Below are 18,437 nucleotides of genomic sequence, written 5' to 3'. Positions count from 1 at the left end.
TGGGGATGAAAAGAGAAAACTTTCTGAGGAGTGCTGCCTTCCAGTCTCCAAATCCCAGAGTTGGCTTGCTGGTCTATGGCATCAACTACTCGATGGGGAGGGAAAGTGGAAACTTGAAGTGTAAGACACCCAGCACTCTCAATTTACTATCGTCTTATCCAAATGCTTTGGGGGCCCTTGTCTTATGGTGTATCAGGTGTCAGAGCTGTTTCATATTCTCACCTGGTAGGCAGTTAGCGCAGCAACACACCATAGGAGATAGTAGCCTGCAGATACTGCAAAATGAGCCTGGTGAGCACCTCTCGTGCTGTAGTTTGGGGTCCAGCCAAAGCCATCTTTTCAAGTCTGTCCTTCCCAACAGGTGATAAAGAATTGATACAGGAAGTCCTTTTTGATGCCGTGGTGAGTGCTCCCATTGAAGCCTATTGGACCAGCCTTGCCCTCAACAAATCTGAGTAAGTGGTTGCACATGTCCCCTTTTCACGGCCATTTCCCCACAAGCTGTCCGAAATATGGTTATGGTTTAAAGAACTAAAGTTGCTTTAGGAGGCTGGTGTTAAAGTTCTTTAATTTTCCCCAAAGCTCCAAACCACAAGAGCTAGAGCAGATTAGCGGCTCTGACTTGGATGGCAAGCTCCTGGGTTTGACATACAATTTGTTTAATTTTAACATTACATGAAATTTGGTCTGTTGAGGTAGGGTGATACTTCCGAGGGAGAGGGAGGCGGAAGGAGCATTTTGCTTCCTGCCCTGCCATGGCTCCCTCTCCTCCACAGTCTGGGGGCAACTTGGGATCTGGGCCAGGCTAGGTTGTGAGGAGGACAGGAAAGTGAGAGCTCTATTTCATTAGGGTGTCAGATATAACCCTGTGGTTTTATTTCTGAAGTGGAGTATGTAGGAGGAGGGGGGCAGCCAATGAAAGTTGTCAAAGAGTAGGGTGAGAAGTGCTTCAGTAGCTTATTATTATTTTACTACTTTAAGTAGCCTGTTAATGATTAAAAATTTTTAAAAAGTTCCTTTTGTCCTTTACCTTCATGTCATATATTACTCAGTTCTCCCTCCTTTTTTATTCTTTATTTTCTCCTTTCCTTCTTTTATTTTCCCTTTTGTCTCTTCCCCTCTATTAGGTCTGTCATTCTCTCTGCTCTCATTTTCATTCATTCATTCATCAAATAATTGATTGCATGTCTGTTATGTGACAAGCACTGGGCCAGATATTGGTGAAATGGAAATAACTCAATCAAACATAGTCCTTATCATCGTGGTGCCTGTGATATATAAGGTGATTGAGAATTGTGATAATTATGAAGGGAAAATTAGACATGTAGACTGTAATGAGACCTAGAGTGGAGATAGAAGAAAGGAAAGGCTTTTGTGACAAGGAACTAGTTCAAGTACTCTGTAGGAGAATTCCAGAGAAATGGAACAGCATGTGCAAGACCCTGAGGTAAGAGGCTATTTGGACAGTTGAGGAATTTAAAGAAGGCCAACAGAGCTGAATTGTGGAGGGTAGGCTGGAAGATGTCAGGACACAAGGGTTCATTGGGCCTTTATGGTTTAGAACATTGGGAATCAGGTTAAGGATTTAGGACATTATAGTCAGAATATTGGAAAATCCCTGAAGAATTTTAAGGACATTTTAAGAAGTAGATGATCAAATTTGCATTAAAAAAATCCTTCTGCTGATATGTAGATAGTAGAGTGTAATGAGGGTAAATATCTATCTATCTATCTATCTATCTGTATATATATAGTAGCAGTTCAAGGGATTTGTCACTTGGACCAAGGCAGTGGCTGTGGGCACAGAGAGAAGAAATGCACTAGAGACATGCTTTGAAAGTAAGACCCCCAGGACTTGATGTTGAGTTCACGGTGTGAGGGGAGGGAGGCTGAGCTGTCAAGAATCATTCTCAGGTTTATGACATGAATACCTGCGTAGATAGTCATGCTCTTTCCTCAGTCTGGAGACAAGGAAGCAAGAACAACTTTGGGACTAGACATGGACAGAATTCTTTTCTAGACATTTTAAGGTTAAAATGACTCCTAAGAAAAAATGTAAGGTAGGTAGTTTAATACGTGAATCTGGAGTCCAAAAAGTTATAACTAACTACTCTCATTATATTTGAGGGGTATACTTGGACTGCTTACCTGCATGAATCTTATTCCCTGGGAGATTTGGAAAGAGTCAACCTTTTCTGTGATTGCATTCTCTAGTGGGAATGTTTCTTTTAGGTTCTCGGGAAACTTAAAATCCTGTGCAAAGATTGCTGATTCACCCCTAACAGATGCTAGAGATTTCCAAAATGGTAGCTTGCTTTGTAGTCCACATCTGTTACTGATTGGGCAGCCTGGCTTTCCTGCTTGGTGTAGGCTATGAACAGAAACTAATACATAGTGTTGGTTTTTATTCATCCTTTAAATACTTGGAAGTAGTATTGACCACCTTGACAACCATCAGAGATCAAGTAACTAAATGATCTTGTATTGAAGATGACATGGATAAAGCTTTGAATCAGATTGCTACTGGCATCTAGGGCAGGGAAGCAAACTCAAGAATCAGTATTCTCTTCATACTTTTTTGGTAGCATAAAACTGTATATTTGTGGCAAAAGATTATTTGCTTTGTTTTGAAAAAGTAAGCCCTGAGAATACCCTGAAGAACATGTTCAAACATAAAATTTACCTTGACTGTTGAAAAAAACCTTCAGTGAATCTTCAAATGAGTTTTCTTTGCTAAGGCCTTCCTTAGAGTTCCTATGCATGGCCTCCTGTAGGACTATTTACAGAAGTCATTTCATTACTGATCTGTCTGGGGTTGATGGTGAGGGTAAAACTTCCATGTTGGTGCCTCCTAAATGGTGAAGAATTCAAGTCCTAAACATTTTCAGGCTGTGGGATACTACAGACTTGAATCAGTGGCTAAGTTGCTGGGTTTTGCTAATGGCAGATTTCACTAACGATCTCAGGACCAAGAATGGACTTGGTAGCATCAGTGCAGAAAGCTAGCTCTAAGGCTTTCCTTCCTCTCCTCAAAGTTGGCCTGGTCTTTCTGAGCTTGCACCCAGGAGCTTGAGATAAAGGTGTGTTTATTTATCTTTCAGGGTGCATTTTCTTATGCCCACCAAACTAGGTCATGGACTCCATAGTTTTTCTGGCAAAAATTACCATGAAAACCTTTGTAAGGGATCAGAGTCAGCATCCTGTGTGTACTTGTGTGTGTGTGTGTGTGTTTCTATAATTTCTACCAAAATTTCAGGCTTCAATGCTGTTATTTCATACAACATTCCATGAGTTTTAAAATGCAGAAGCTGTTATCTGCTGACTGTCTGGCAGAATCCCCCTGACTTGTGCTGCTCTGTTTTAGGAATTCGGACAAGGGCGTGGAGGTAGCCTTCCTTGGCACTCGCACAGGCCTCTCGAGAATCAACCTGTTTGTTGGGGCAGAGCAGCTCACCAATCAGTAAGTAGGGAGCTCCTGAAGCAGGATAATGAAAGGGACGTTTATATCATTCATTGATTCCAGCAGCGGTGGAAACAAAACTCAGACCTGTTGACATTTTTCCTCTCTATTCTCCTTTGGGGACCACAGTGTGTGTGTTTTTGGCTTCCCTCATAGTTCAGTTGGTAAAGAATTCCCCTGCAATGCAGGAGACCCAGGTTTGATTCCTGGGTTGGGAAGATCTCCTGGAGAAGGGATAGACTACCCACTCCAGTATTCTTGGTCTTCCCTTATGGCTCAGCTGGTAAAGAATCTGCCTGCAATGCAGGAGACCTAGGTTTGATCCCTGGGTTGGGAAGATCCCCTGGAGAAGTGAAAGGCTACTCACTCCAGTATTCTGACCTGGAGTATTCCATGGACTGTACAGTCCATGGGGTTGCAAAGAGCCAGACACAACTGTGCGACTTTAAATGTAAAATATAAAATGTGTGCGTGTTCACCTGCTCATTGTTGACCTTTCCGCAACTCTGTTCTTCACACTTGTTGGCATCTGTCCTCTGTCCTGGAGCCCTCTCCCACCATGCTGGGTCACTTAAGGATGCTGGAGATAGTGTGGCTACTGGGGGAGCAGCCAGAGGGAGGACTCACTCAACTCCTGACAGACGGCCAGGGGGCTTCCAGCCATCTTGCACCTCTGCTGAGGAATTTCTGCTTGTCCGAGAAGCAGTGTTTCAATTCTGAGCGTGTTTGTGTACGTTTTAGTGAACCTCTGTGCCTCAGCTCAGAGTCTGAGGGCCTGTAGAGCCCCACAGCCAGGACTGGGCATTCTGGTGGCCCTTGCTTTGACGCTGTTTCCATGTTCTAAAGAGACCAGATGGACAGTGGGCTGAATGTCACCAACTTCAGTACCCAGATGCCATTTAAACCAGGGTCTTAACTCTTTAAACTGGTGTTTGACCAGAGCTGGTATGAGCCTGGGAAGTACTTCCTGAGCCTATTAATAAATTTTCTCAATTTCTTTTCTCTGAAGTAAGAGACATTATTAAGCCAGGGATGAGTGGAGTCTGAGGGACAGTTTGCCAAGTGTGTGTTTGTGATTCCAGAGGTTACCATGGAGCCTCACAAATCCTGACCTTCAGGGACAGTGGGAATAATGGAGGCACTGAGTGTCCAGTGATTTGAGAGGGGTTGGCCTGTCAGGAGCACTATGTACCATTAAGTCCAGTTGAGCTGTGCTCGTGTGTCTCTTAGATGAGTCCTGGACACCAACCATGTCATCTTGTAAAACCACATCTGTAAGTGGCAGATCCATAGATTTTTGGTTGTTCTGTGGACTGGCTTTTAATTCCCATGTGAAGGCTCTTTCTTTCTCAACTCCTCAGTTTGTCATTTATGAAGCTGACTATAGTCGTGACTTGACTCTTTTGAAGTACTCTCTACACCTACGTGTGCATGCGTGCTTGCATGCTCAGTCGCTGAGTTGCGTCTCACTCTGCGACCCCATGGACTGCACCCCACCAGGCTCCTCTGTCCCTGGAGTTTCCCATGAAGAATAGTGGAGTGGGTTGCCATTTCCTACTCCAGGGGATCTTCCCAAGCCAGGGATTGAAACCACATCTCCTGCATTGCAGGCAGATTCTTTACCACTGAGCCACCAGGAAAGCCCCTGTATCCTGAGACAAATACTTTAACAGATGGCAAGTTCCTCGGAAGGACTAGAAGTGTCAGGATACACATCCTCTTCTCATTTTAGGATCCAGAGAGGTGAAGGACAACACAGAAGTAGACTTTCTAATCCTCAGAAGGAAAACCTGTTATGTGTTTTGAGATACAAATAGACAAACAAGAAGGCACTAACAACCACACACCCTGACACCTTGCTAATCTCATAGTCAGGTGATTGTGATGGATTTGAAAGATGGCAGGACCACACTCAAGACTGCTGGCTCACCTGCAGTCTGGCTCACCTCACTCATTGCATCTGAAAAATGGGTTAATGATCATTGGATATCTGGATGGATGAAATATCTGTCTTCAAGAAACACCTATCATTGATTCATATAGAGGCACCTTGGCTTGCATTGTCTTAGGATCTTGTATCTGCCTACCCCCTCCAATCAAATGGTATTTGTTGATACCCCCCTATTTGGATACACTATTAGCCAGAGCTAGAAAGAGTTTAAGATTTCTATGTTTTTGTTAAAGAGAGTTCAAAGTATTGGGAAAAAGTTTGGATAATATAAAGTCCCCATGCTAGAGCTAGCCTGTAGTGTCATCAGGCTCCTACACTGAGGTTCTATCTCCTATCCCCACCACCTGATTTTGGAAGTGTATCTATTATAGTTCATGGCCCCTATAACCTGCTGTCATCCCCAATATTCGCCATATATTGTTTCAGCTTACACAGTCCTTTCACACATGGTGTTATATAATCCTGATAGTACTGCAGTAAGTGTTATATTATTATTCCCACTTTGTAGATGAATAAATGGGGCTAAGAGACTCAGTAACTAACCCAAGTAACTCAAGATCATTCAGCTCTGCCTAAAACTTAGACCAGTCTCACCCAACACCTCAGCAGCCCCTCATATCCAGAAGTAGGTGCAGTCCTGTTTGCTGGAGAATAGGGAGGGAAGGGCTTCCCCGGTGGCTCAGGTGGTAAAGAATCTGCCTGCAATGCAGGAGACCCGGGTTTGATCCCTGGGTTGGGAAGATCCCCTGGAGAAGGAAATGGCAACCCACTCCAGTGTTCTTGCCTGGGAAATCCCATGGACAGATGAGCCTCGCAGGTTACAGTTCATGGGGTCGCAAAGAGTTGGACTTGACCAAGCAATTAACACGCAATACAGAGGGAGGGAAGGAAAGAAGCAGCAAATATCCTCACATAGACCCAGTTTACCTTCTTTACACTTTTCCTAAGAAGAGTGAGATCTATTTAAGATGTTGATCCCCTCAAAATATGTATCTATGTGTCTGGATTTTAAGGCAAGACAAAGCTTTCTGAGCCTTTGGTCTTCTGATAGGATTTCTGGAGACTTTATTTGCTTGCTTCAGATGCTAAGGCTATTAGTTCACTAGGTATACTAGGAAAATCATTTTACCCACTGGGAGTCTAACTGCAGGGTTATACAAAATATTTCTGAGTAATCTGGGGTGCATGTTGCACAGATCCTCTCTGTACTGAGAAAAATCAGGTCAGGGTTCTAAAAGCAACACTGTTTTTACCCAGCAAAAGTTGTTGGGATGTACTTGTGTCTGGCTTTTCCTTGTTCAGTGGTGCCATGCTCTTATTCTATTCTATTTCAAGGGACTTCTTGAAAGCAGGAGACAAGGAGAACATCTTTAATGCAGACCATTTCCCTCTCTGGTACCGAAGAGCTGCAGAGCAGATTCCAGGGAGCTTCGTCTATTCGATCCCATTCAGCACAGGTGGGTGCCCTTGTTGGAGGCTGGCTCTGTCCCTTTGGTCCTGCTGGCCTGAGCATTGCATGCAGAGTATGAGGGAGCATCCTGGAGGCTAAAGGGAGCCAAAGTCAGCCAGGAGAACCAGTACTGAATATTGGTCTAGCCCTGAACCAGTGAGTGACCAGCTCCATAAGTGTTGCTACCCCAAGTGCAAGGAAATTTTTACTTGACCATACTCTACAAAACACATGCCAGGAAGCAGGGCTGTTATTTTGTACCATATAGAATTTGCATACGAACTTCTCAGTAGATTTTTTTTTTTTAATCTAAAAGGTGGTCACAGTCCTACTTAGAGAAAATTCACACAGCCATAACATCTTTTGCCAGAACTTTCAGCAAGTCACATCACTTTGGAGGCTCACAATTCCTTATCAGAGTTGATTTAAATCAACACACAGTAATGACTAAGATTTTGTGTAGCCTCGTGCTCTCCTAACAGGGAGCTGCAGTGACCAATGAGAGGCATGTAGCCAATGATCCTTCCAGTCTTTAGGCTTTATGATATTATTAAAAAAAATGCTAGGGTCTCCTCACTCCAAAGGAGAACTGAACATTACCTTATTTCAACCAGTTTTAGAAGCAAGAGAAACTGGAAAGGCTTTTCAGTTGTCCTTGGCTTTCCCTTGTCTCGTTGTTGTTCAGTCACTCAGTCATGTCTGACTCTTTGCGACCCCATGGACTGCAACATGCAAGGCTTCCCTGTCCTTTGCCATCTCTTGGAGCTTGCTCAAACTCACGTCCATTGAGTTGGTGATGCCACCCTACCATCTCTTGTTTCATGCGTCTGATACTGTTAGTGCTCATTCTGTGTAAGGCTCTGTATTGTGCATTGTAAAAGCTTCAGAGATGAATAAGATATAGTACTAGAAACTTGGATTGCTCTGGACAGTTCAGTATATGCTTCTGTTTTATATTAGAGGCTTCTGTATTAATCTCTTACAAGCATTCCTGTCACCCCTAATGGGGATTCTCTAATGCTTTAGTGTCAGAGCTCCTCCCTGAGTTTTGGCACTTGCTTATTTCCATAAATGAAATATCTTTAAAAATAAAGTTTTCAAAAATTTGGGTAGACATGTTGATAAGAGTTGTCTAATAATTAGTTGAATGAACTCATTAGGAAGAGGGTCCCTCATTAATGAAGATATTAAAAAAAAAGACCAAGTGTTATTGTAGAAATTCCCACCCTAGGTGGGATTTTAGAGGAGATTATCAGTTAGATTCCTTTAAGAAGCAAGATTCTTGGAGTCTATCTATACTCCTTTGCTGACAAGTCTGTGTTAACTCACACCTACGCACATGTATGTGTTCTCAAATATAAATTTCCAGGTACTAAGAATTTCTTTATCTGTATCACATTTTATTGTTGAAAATATCAACTAAGAAGCAGTGGACTTTCTAATTCTGCAAACCTATCAATAATGATGTCTTCTTTTTTCATGCAGTTCCACGATACTTTCTCTTTTGTAGTCTTCTGAAGTAAAAAAATAAAACTTAGCTTTCTAGATCTGGACTGGATCCGTTAAGGTATCCAGAAGGGGATTTTCCCAACCCTGGGCAGGGAGGAGGAGTTGTGGGTAATGAGGACGTCTCCCAGAAGTGTTGCACATGTGTGTGTCTGTGTGTGTGTGTGTGCTTGTGTGTAATGGCTCCTCTGTTCATTTTGCTTTGTTGTTATTCACCATTTCTCCTATAAAGAATTATGTCTGGAAAAGAATTCTGATTAATTAAGGCTGTTGTCTAATTGGTTTTTGGCAAGTGGGGTTTTCACTGAACTTTGAATGAAATCACATAATAAAAAGGAATTTACCTTATTCATGATAAAGCTATGGATGACATAATATCTTAGGAGATTTTGTGGCCCCTTTAGATTTGGAGAGAATGTTAAAAATCACCACACACAAGTGTTATGGTGGAGCTCTCTCAGTTTTTCTCCTGTGTGTTGAATACCTATACACACTGGGAAAGAAGCTGGTTTTTATTACGGCTTAAACTCAGGCCAGAAAATTCTTAATTGTTTTGGTCATAAGTATATTTAAATTCAGATCTGCCTTCTCCCTGCTTCTAAATTCAATTGGATTGCATTCAACTCACATTCACTGAACCTTTTATAAGGCAGCCACTGGAGTAACCGTTATTAACTATGGGCATTAGGAATTTGTGTTCAGTGTCTTTTAATGCATAAGTATTCGAACCATCACTAGTAATTAAAAATCTCTTTATACTAATACCATATTGTTACCACATTAATAAGAGTATGGGGTAAGGATTTCATTCCAGCTCTGTCCCTATTTAGAATAGTTTTGCTCAGAAAAACTTGGCTTGAAATTAAAATTTTATATCTCAGTAAAGTTTTAACCAACAAATCACAGCTAAAGTTCTCAACTCACTGTAAAATAGTTTCGGTACTTTATCTCAAGCAGCTGTCTATCTATGGCTGTGTTTAGAAAGGCAATGTAAGTATGATAACTGACACAGTGAACACTGATATTCAGTTCAGTTCAGTTCAGTCGCTCAGTCGTGTCCGACTCTCTGCGACCCCATGAATCGCAGCACGCCAGGCCTCCCTGTCCATCACCATCTCCCGGAGTTTACTCAGACTCACATCCATCGAGTCAGTGATGCCATCCAGCCATCTCATCCTCTGTCGTCCGCGTCTCCTCCTGCCCCCAATCCCTCTCAGCATCAGAGTCTTTTCCAATGAGTCAACTCTTCTCATGAGATGCGTTTCAGCTTTAACATCAGTCCTTCCAATGAACATCCAGGACTGATCTTTAGAATGGACTGGTTGGATTTCCTTGCAGTCCAAGGGACTCTCAAGACTCTTCTCCAACACCACAGGTCAAAAGCATCAATTCTTCGGCACTCAGCTTTCTTCACAGTCCAACTCACATCCATACATGACCACTGGAAAAACCATAGCCTTGACTAGACGGACCTTTGTTGGCAAAGTAATGTCTCTGCTTTTGAATATGCTATCTAGGTTGGTCATAACTTTCCTTCCAAGGAGTAAGTGTCTTTTAATTTCATGGCTGCAGTCACCATCTGCAGTGATTTTGGAGCCCCCCCAAATAAAGTCTGACACTGTTTCCACTGTTTCCCCATCTATTTCCCATGAGGTGATGGGACCAGATGCCATGGTCTTCATTTTCTGAATGTTGAGCTTTAAGACAATGTTTTCCCTCTCCTCTTTTACTTTCATCAAGAGGCTTTTGAGTTCCTCTTCACTTTCTGCCATAAGGGTGGTGTCATCTGCATATCTGAGGTTATTGATATTTCTCCTGGCAATCTTAATTCCAGCTTGTGCTTCCTCCAGCCCAGCGTTTCTCATGATGTACTCTGCATATAAGTTAAATGAGCAGGGTGACAATATACAGCCTTGATGTACTCCTTTTCCTATTTGGAACCAGTCTGTTGTTCCATGTCCAGTTCTAACTGTTGCTTCCTGACCTGCATATAGGTTCCTCAGGAGGCAGGTCAGGTGGTCTGGTATTCCCATCTCTTTCAGAATTTTCCACAGTGTATTGTGATCCACACAGTCAAAGGCTTTGGCATAGTCAATAAAGCAGAAATAGATGTTTTTCTGGACCTCTCTTGCTTTTTCAATGATCCAGCAGATGTTGGCAATTTGATCTCTGGTTCCTCTGCCTTTTCTAAAACCAGGAAGTTCATGGTCCACATATTGCTGAAGCCTGGCTTGGAGAATTTTGAGCATTATTTTACTAGCATGTGAGATGAATGCAATTGTGCGGTAGTTTGAGCATTCTTTGGCGTTGCCTTTCTTTGGGACACTGATATTAGTAACCACAAATTTTTTAAAATGTGGTCCCTCTGTGGTGATTAATAATTTTGATGTGAAGTGGCTAGATGTTCCCCAGTGGGGGTGTCATAACTCGGTGCATTGATTTCTTAAGCTGAGAGGACTGCCTACACCACACTCCGGGCTTAACAGGGCGGATCCACTCTGAGTTCTGGGAAGTGAGAACTGTTGCAGAATTGGTGACTAATCTTTTTTTTTTTTTCTTATAGGAACAGTCAACAAAAGCAATGTGGTGACAGCAAGTACCTCCATCCAGCTTCTGGATGAACGGAAATCTCCTGTGGTGGCAGGTAAATGATGTATTTCAATCAATGAATATAAAATGAGCATGATGTCCATTCATCATTCATCAGCTACTTCCATGTATCAGAAAGTTGGCTTTGAAAGATTAAAAAAACAAAACAAAACTATATCCTCTTCAGCTTGGCATCATCTCCTCCAGCCTAAGGTTCTGACAGCTGGTTGAATTTGACGTGAAAGCAGAACTATTTCCCAGGACTTTTATCCATAGACTCTGAGCCAGTAGGAAATTGTTGGTATGTGCAGAAGATCATTTCTTGACAGTAGATGCCATGCCAATTTAAAGTAAGCTTCAGATCTCCCATTCTATGTCATTGGGATAACAGGGGCCGTGCAAGGAAATTGTGGGTTTATTTTTGGCAAATACAAGCTGAAATGTGCCCTTCTCTGGAGAACCTGGGATTTTCATCACCCTAATCCCCCTGGGGGATTAGAGTTAGATGTATCTGCAGGTGCTGGGTTTGGGACCAGGGGAAAAGCCATTTCAACACTGAGTTTTAAATTATCAAAGAAACCCTGTATCTGGCTTTCCCCATCTCTCTCACTTTTAAGAGTGTCAGTAGATTTTTTTGACTGACTGGAGGCTTTCATTGGTGATATTTTGCCTATAGGGCCAGAAACTGCCATAAACCCTCCTTTGGGAACAGATGCTGAGAAAATAGAAACTAAGAGTGTGTCTGGCACATTGTTTGTTTCTGATAAATAATTGTTGGACCCTTTGGTTAATGAGTGGGTGAGACTGTCTAAGTATCATCCTGATAATTGGCTAGATTTACCAAAGGGAGTCATTTTGTTTTTGGTAAGTTGTACCATAGGATGATTTTGAATATCTACTTCTGTGACTCCACACACTGTGGGATGGAATTGAAATGGATCAGACATGTTTGAAGTGGTTGTTCTTTGGCTTTATTTTCTGACATAGCCTGTACATCATAATTGTATTAAATATTAGCAGGACTGAAATATTTGGTGACCATTGCCCTGGTTATTCCTGGGTTATTGGATATGGCAAGGAAGACAGTCATATATATCTGACCTGTAGCTCATCTTCAACTAGGCAGACCTATAACTAATTAGCCAGGAGATAAAGACTGTGAAAATTCAGGGCTGCTGTCTTCACATTTTGTTCTTAGTGTCTCATGTTCCTTGAGGAAAGTAGGAGACAAGATCATTTAACTCAGTAAGATTTATTTTTGTTTGAAGGTCAGCCTTACTCACCTCCAGCCTGACCCAGCCAGCTAGTTCTGGAGGCATGTTATCTCTCTGGAGTTGAGGCCACATGCACCAGCTGATAACATGGTCTGAATCAAATTGTCTGTTTGAAATTTCTTTCTAAAACTTTTTCCTTGAATTTCTCATAAAGTCACCATGAAGGATGCTCTGTTTTGGCTCTGAGATAGCTGTGCCCATCCCAGCCACATCTGTCCAAGTTAACAAACCATGTTCAAATGTTTCCAAATGACTTAGATTTCATAAATGTCTATTTGGCTGAGTATGGATGAAACGTGGACTCAGCCTGGGCACTGTGTATCCAGTCTGGAGAAGACCATGACTTTTCCAAATGGTGTGCTTGTCTACTGTTTATTTATACGTTGGCCAGAGACCACAGGCAAGTCATGAGACATGGTTGGCCCACCCTGAGTGGGTGGAAGAGACATCCTCCTGGTCACTACAATTCAATGTGTGTCAACCGGTGCCCATTTTCAGGAGGCAGTTACAGAGCAAGACAAAAAACAAGGTTATCCAGAGAACGGTATTTAGTCATTACCTTTTAAATCTGGTGATTATGAACCTTCTTTTTTAAAGTATATTGAGTAGACATAAGATAAAACAGAATTGCTCATATTTGACCTGAAGGCTGACATGGATGCAGCATCATGAAGGCAGTGACCTCAAAAGAACCTTTATGTCTCCAAAAGCAGAGAGGCCTCCTCAGCACTTCCCCACATTTCATTGGCTCTGACTCACCCGTCATGTCACTGGATGATTAGGTTCGGCAACTTTCTTCTGTGTATTCTCGACAAATTAAGTAGACATTGTTTACTGCTTTAAAATTAAAAAGCCCATTTTAATTGGGGAAGAAACCTTGTTTTGACAGATGAAGATGAATATGTGAGCAGGCTTGTCCCCCAACCAGTGTGCCTCCAACGGCACATGGGATACAGCCAACTGGCAGTAATTTGGGATTTCAATGAAATCCTTGTGCTGAATTGAAATTTATCTGAAAAGAAAGGTGTGCAACTTTGCAGTTTATTATCAAGGACTACTTTGAAAAGCCTGCAGTGCTCCCAGATCTGGTCTGGAGTTCTCATGTTCATTGGCTACATGTGTCTGTTTGCGATAGAAAGAGTTTCTTGTTTTGGTTTTATGTGTGTGTGTGTGTGTGTGTGTGTGTTATTCTCTTCTTTCTCTCTTTTTTTGTTTTCTTTTTCAAACAAAAACATTTAGATACTCATCTGTCAATGACATCTTTGAAGAAAGGGCAGTCAAACTGGGCCGGGTTCCATATATACGTCAGCCTCGGAGCATAAATGGGCCCCATCCATCTTCTTGGCCTATGACATTGCTTATAGTCCTTTTCTTGAGGAACTTGCCAACTCTCCAGCTGCCACTAGCATGCTAAATTTTCTTAATTGCTTTCCCACTGCACAGGAAGAAGTGGTAGGACTTTCTCTTTGGCCCACCAAGTCTCTCTAGAGTGCTAGAACCTGCTGTGTGTGTCAGGCCCCTGATCCATTTTTCTGTTGTTATTGGAAATGTAAACCTGGGATTGTAAGGTCCACATAGTCTTGTCAGTCACTCTATAACTTGCTAAATGTGTGGTCTTAGGTCCCTGAAGTTCTATCTAAAATAGGATTGGGATTACTATCTCCCTCACCTTACTCTGGGTTGATTTGGGGATAAAAATGAGGAAATAAATTTAAAAAACATCAATGTCAAGAAGTAAAAATTATCAGGATTTGAGGTGGCCTATTTTTATCTTCAAGTTGGCAATGTACTTCTGCATTCATTCATTTATTCAATAAATATTTCCTGACCTCTTTCTTTTGCCAGCCCTCTAAATAGAAATAAATAATAACCAGACCCTGTGATTGACAGTCTCTCCCCTTACTCCCTATCCTCGCCCCAACCCCCACCTGAGACCTTTAAAATAGCAGCTATTTTTAAAGCCATGTCTGCACAGGATAAGTGAATTGAAAAGCTGAACAGTCATTTAGAAACTCCTAGAGATCAAAGACTTCCTACTTTTCATCTTCTGTCCTTCACAGCATAACCCAGTGTAGTCCCTAGAGTATAGTAGACACTCAGTAAGGATTCTATACATTGGATTGAACTTACAGAAAGCCATTTTGCCCTTAGTTGTTATGACTTGAGTTCTGTAAGTTACCTAGATCATGGTGTTCATTCTACTACACTCTCAATGAAGAGACCAGGCCCAATAAACCAATAGCCATAGGCACTGTTTCCATCATGCTGGAGTGGACAGGACCAGGAGAAGAAAATAAATACATAGATGGGAGGAGCTCAGAAAAATTGGAAGGTATAAGGAGGCAGGGAACTTCTTCCCCTCCATGGAGTGTTTTCTGACTTCCCTGTGCTTCTAGACTCTCCCTCTGACAAATATAAAACACTTAATCTCAATTTTTGATAAGCTCATATTTCTGAATTTTGAAAGTAATAGATAATAAATTCTGAGTTATTTGCTTTAAAATGTAAACTTTAACATATCAAAATCTAAAATCTCTTCTAAGATATTCTAATTTCATTTCCTAAATAATTTCTCTGCAGAGACAAGGGCCATCCCAATTATATTTTTATTCCCAGTGCTGAGGTAAGAATTGATATGATAAATATGTCAAGAATATTGACTAAGTGACTTGAGAAAGGTGGGGTTCATTTTTACCTGTTCTCTATACTACCCACTCCAGTGTTCCTGCCTGGAAAATTCCATGGGCAGAAGAGCCTGGCAGGCTACAGTTCATGGGATTGCAAAGAGTCGAACACAGCTAAGCGACTAACACTTATAGGCACACATGCTTGCAAAGTTTACTGACCAAATAGTAGGAACACAGAACTTGACCAAAACTCTGAGCGAGGCACTCAGCAGCTAAACTTCCAATCCACACCACAGTGAAGTGCTGCAGACCAATATGGATATGTTAAGGACTAGGAACACTGCCTGGTGCCCCATTTTGATGGCAGCTGTTGTTAGCACACTAGTTGGCTCTGCATTAGCAGATATTTTTTCGAGGTCCAAGCATCTAACCTGATGCTTAGGGTAGCTAATGTGTTCAGCAACAGAAAGAAAGGCACTGGTTACAGGAATGAATATTTTAACAGGTTTATTGAGACATGAATGATTTGCATACCTAAAATTACCTGTCTTAAGTGTAAATTTTAAGGATTTCTAGTAAATTTTGGGAGACTCTGATCTCCTAGTCTATTCCTTTGCAAGGAACACTGAGCATGTTAGATCCATTCATGGGGAAAATTGGAAAATGTAGGTTAAGTGGTCTTATTTGCATAATTTGGGCCTTATAATGAAGGGGGATGCTTGATGTTAGGACAAAAGATCTCATTTTAACCAGTTGATTAAGAAAGAGGTTGCTGAACATCATTGACCATTAGCTATTGTCAGGTACGTGTTATTTAAACTGAGTGTACTATTTGATATACAGCTTTCCTTACAGTTGGGTAAATAATGGTGCCAAAATGTTACAGGCCAATATTCAGCTCATCAACCTTTCTTTGGTAGGATTTCATATCTGTGGTATATATGAGCTAACTAGTATTTAGAAATTATGTGCAAGTCTCCATGGATAAACTTCTAGTTTATAGGTGAGCAAAGGGAATGTTTTATTATAGCAGAGGTTAATATTTACTGATCACGCTAGTTGTTCTTAACCAGGGACAGTTTTGACCCCCAGGAGACATTTGACAACATCTGGACATATTTTCGATTGCCGTGACTGGTTAGGAGGTGTCCTGCTGACATCCAGCAGGCAGAGATCAAGGATACTCCAGAATATCCGACATCACACGGGACAGCCCACAACAACGCAGTGTCATCTGGTCCAAAATTCAGCAGAGGTGAGGGGGAGAAATGGGTTACACTGACAGGCAAACTTCAACTCTTGGTGCTTTCAAATTCAGTGTTTTCCCATGTAGGCTTACTTACAAAAAGCTCGTATTTCATATCTTCATTTTTTTATTAAATCGTTCAATGAGTATATATATCTAGCACCTACCACTTTCCTGTTGCCGGGGATACAGCTGAGAACAAGCACCCCGGAGGGCATTGTGGAGCGAGCTGGGGGATGATGTTTGATGCGGTGAGAGGGCACTGTTGGCTCTCCTGCCTTGAGGCTGGGGTGGCAGCTGCTAGTGAAGAATCATTCCAACCAAACTGCTGCCAGTGGGGGAGAGCCTGCACTTGTGGGGGAGGTACAGACAGCAGACAAGCTTCGCAGGAATGGGAGGAAGAAAGGAAGGAGGGCGGGAGGGAGGAGGGGGAGAGGGAATTTCCGGCTGCGGTTGATGCCCTGTGAAAAATGAAGTGTGGTTGGGAGTACCAAAGGCAGGGAAGAATGCTCATGTTCATACTTATATGTGGCAGACGCAGTGCTTCTCCAGACTGAGGGAGGATGGGGACTCAGAGAAGGCCTCCCTGAGGAGGTGACCTGATCAGAGATTGGAATGATGAGATACAGCCATTATGCAAAGATCTGTGGGAAGAACGTTCCAGCAGAGGGAACAAACTTCTCCAGGAATCTTGAGTGAGATCCCTCACACATGTTGTGTCTTGATGGTTTCTCTGAGACACAAATGAGTCTCTCAGGTTTGGGTGGTATTTACTAGGATCTAAAAGCATGACTGATGGGCAGATGCTCCAGGGAGAAGTGAGGAACCCAAGGCAAGTTGTGGTCTACATGTCAGCTATGAGATGGGGCTTTTTATGTATTTGGCATTAATTTGTTTTTAAGTGGACTTACAAATGCACTGCAGGGGCAAAAGGGGCTCTAAGCTGTAGGAATGACAATAACAAACTTCAGAGACATGGATTAGTGATGTAGCTACCAACTATGCTTTATTTCAAGTCTGCAAGAGAATCTGAGTTAGAGTTGGCCACAGAGAACAGCTGCTCTGCATACCACAGTAGACAGTGACAGGCACACTGAGGATCATTGCTCCAGGAGTAAAAATAGCCCAGAGTTTTGAGAAACTGAATCTGTGCTCACTCTCCAGGACACTCACTCCCATGAGCCACTGTCCTTTTATAAACCTTACCAAAAGCCCCAACACATTCTCCACCCCCAAATCAGCAGCAGAATTTTGGAGTTATGGATCCTTATACCCAGTTTTTGAGTTCTGTTTTGGCAGAACTCCGCTTTCCAAGGTCATGGTGGGATTTGGATATTAAAGCCAGTGTAAGCCAAGGATTTAGCAGTGAGCACAGGGCCATTTCCCCCTTCTTGCTCTGGGATTGAATTTTCATATTTGTAAAACGAGGATGATTGGTGCTTTGGTTGAATTTCTAGCAGCCTGCTGCTGCTGCTAAGTCGCTTCAGTCTTGTCCGACTCTGTGCGACCCCATAGACGGCAGCCCACCAGGCTCCCCCGTCCTTGGGATTCTCCAGGCAAGAACACTGGAGTGGGTTGCCATTTCCTTCTCCAATTCAGGAAAGTGAAAAGTGAAAGTGAAGTCACTCAGTCGTGTCCAACTCTTCACGACCCCATGGATTGCAGCCCACCAGGCTCCTCCATCCATGGGATTTTCTAGGCAAGAATTGGAGTGGGGTGCCATTGCCTAGTTTTTAAATATAGAGATTTGTTTCATCATCATAGAAAAGGAAAATAATTAACCAATAATGGTCTATTTCTTGTACCCAGATTCAGCCTAGCTTTGGGGGACCCCTCTAGTTCCTTTTGAGAAAAATAATTTATATAAAGAAAGTGCTTGGTGAATACTTATAGCTGAGTGCTCAATAAGGGTTAGCTGGTAAATTATCACTGCTGTTGTTAAGAATGATACATGCTACACCGACCACACTCATTAGCCATTGCTTTTTGTCATGTGCTGTTCCCTGTGAAAACTTGCATAGGGGATATCATTATAGTATCTTTAAATGTTTCATGGTAAAGTTTTGAAAGTCACACTTTCTTGTACCTATTCCTCAGAACAGAGACTGACAAACTCTAATCCACAGAATGAAATTTAGGATGCTGCCTTTTTTTTTTCTAAGATTTTTGTTGAGCTATATTTCATTTACTATAAAGTTCACCATTTCAAGTCTACAGTTTATTGGGATTTGGTATTTTTTAGGTGGTACGATTGTCACCACAGTCTAACTTTAGAACAATTTTATATTCTCCCAAAAAAAACCCCATACCCACACACCCTCCTCACTCTTTATA

At 42.1% G+C, this 18,437-nt stretch overlaps 1 protein-coding gene across 3 annotated transcripts in view; it reads left to right on the top strand.

The window, feature by feature from the left end:
- CACNA2D3 (calcium voltage-gated channel auxiliary subunit alpha2delta 3) overlaps nt 1-18,437 on the top strand; it is a 909,107-nt gene that overhangs the window by 742,652 nt on the left and 148,018 nt on the right. For all 3 annotated transcript variants that reach the window (XM_025272778.3, XM_025272777.3, XM_044933476.2), the window contains 4 exons: nt 362-455; nt 3,365-3,460; nt 6,747-6,868; nt 10,931-11,011. In XM_025272778.3, the coding sequence (XP_025128563.3) occupies nt 362-455; nt 3,365-3,460; nt 6,747-6,868; nt 10,931-11,011 (393 nt within the window). The remainder of the gene's footprint in view (nt 1-361; nt 456-3,364; nt 3,461-6,746; nt 6,869-10,930; nt 11,012-18,437) is intronic.

Source organism: Bubalus bubalis, chromosome 21 (assembly GCF_019923935.1).
Source record: "Bubalus bubalis isolate 160015118507 breed Murrah chromosome 21, NDDB_SH_1, whole genome shotgun sequence".
Lineage (NCBI taxonomy): Eukaryota > Metazoa > Chordata > Mammalia > Artiodactyla > Bovidae > Bubalus > Bubalus bubalis.
This window is presented reverse-complemented; position numbering and strand designations above follow the sequence as displayed.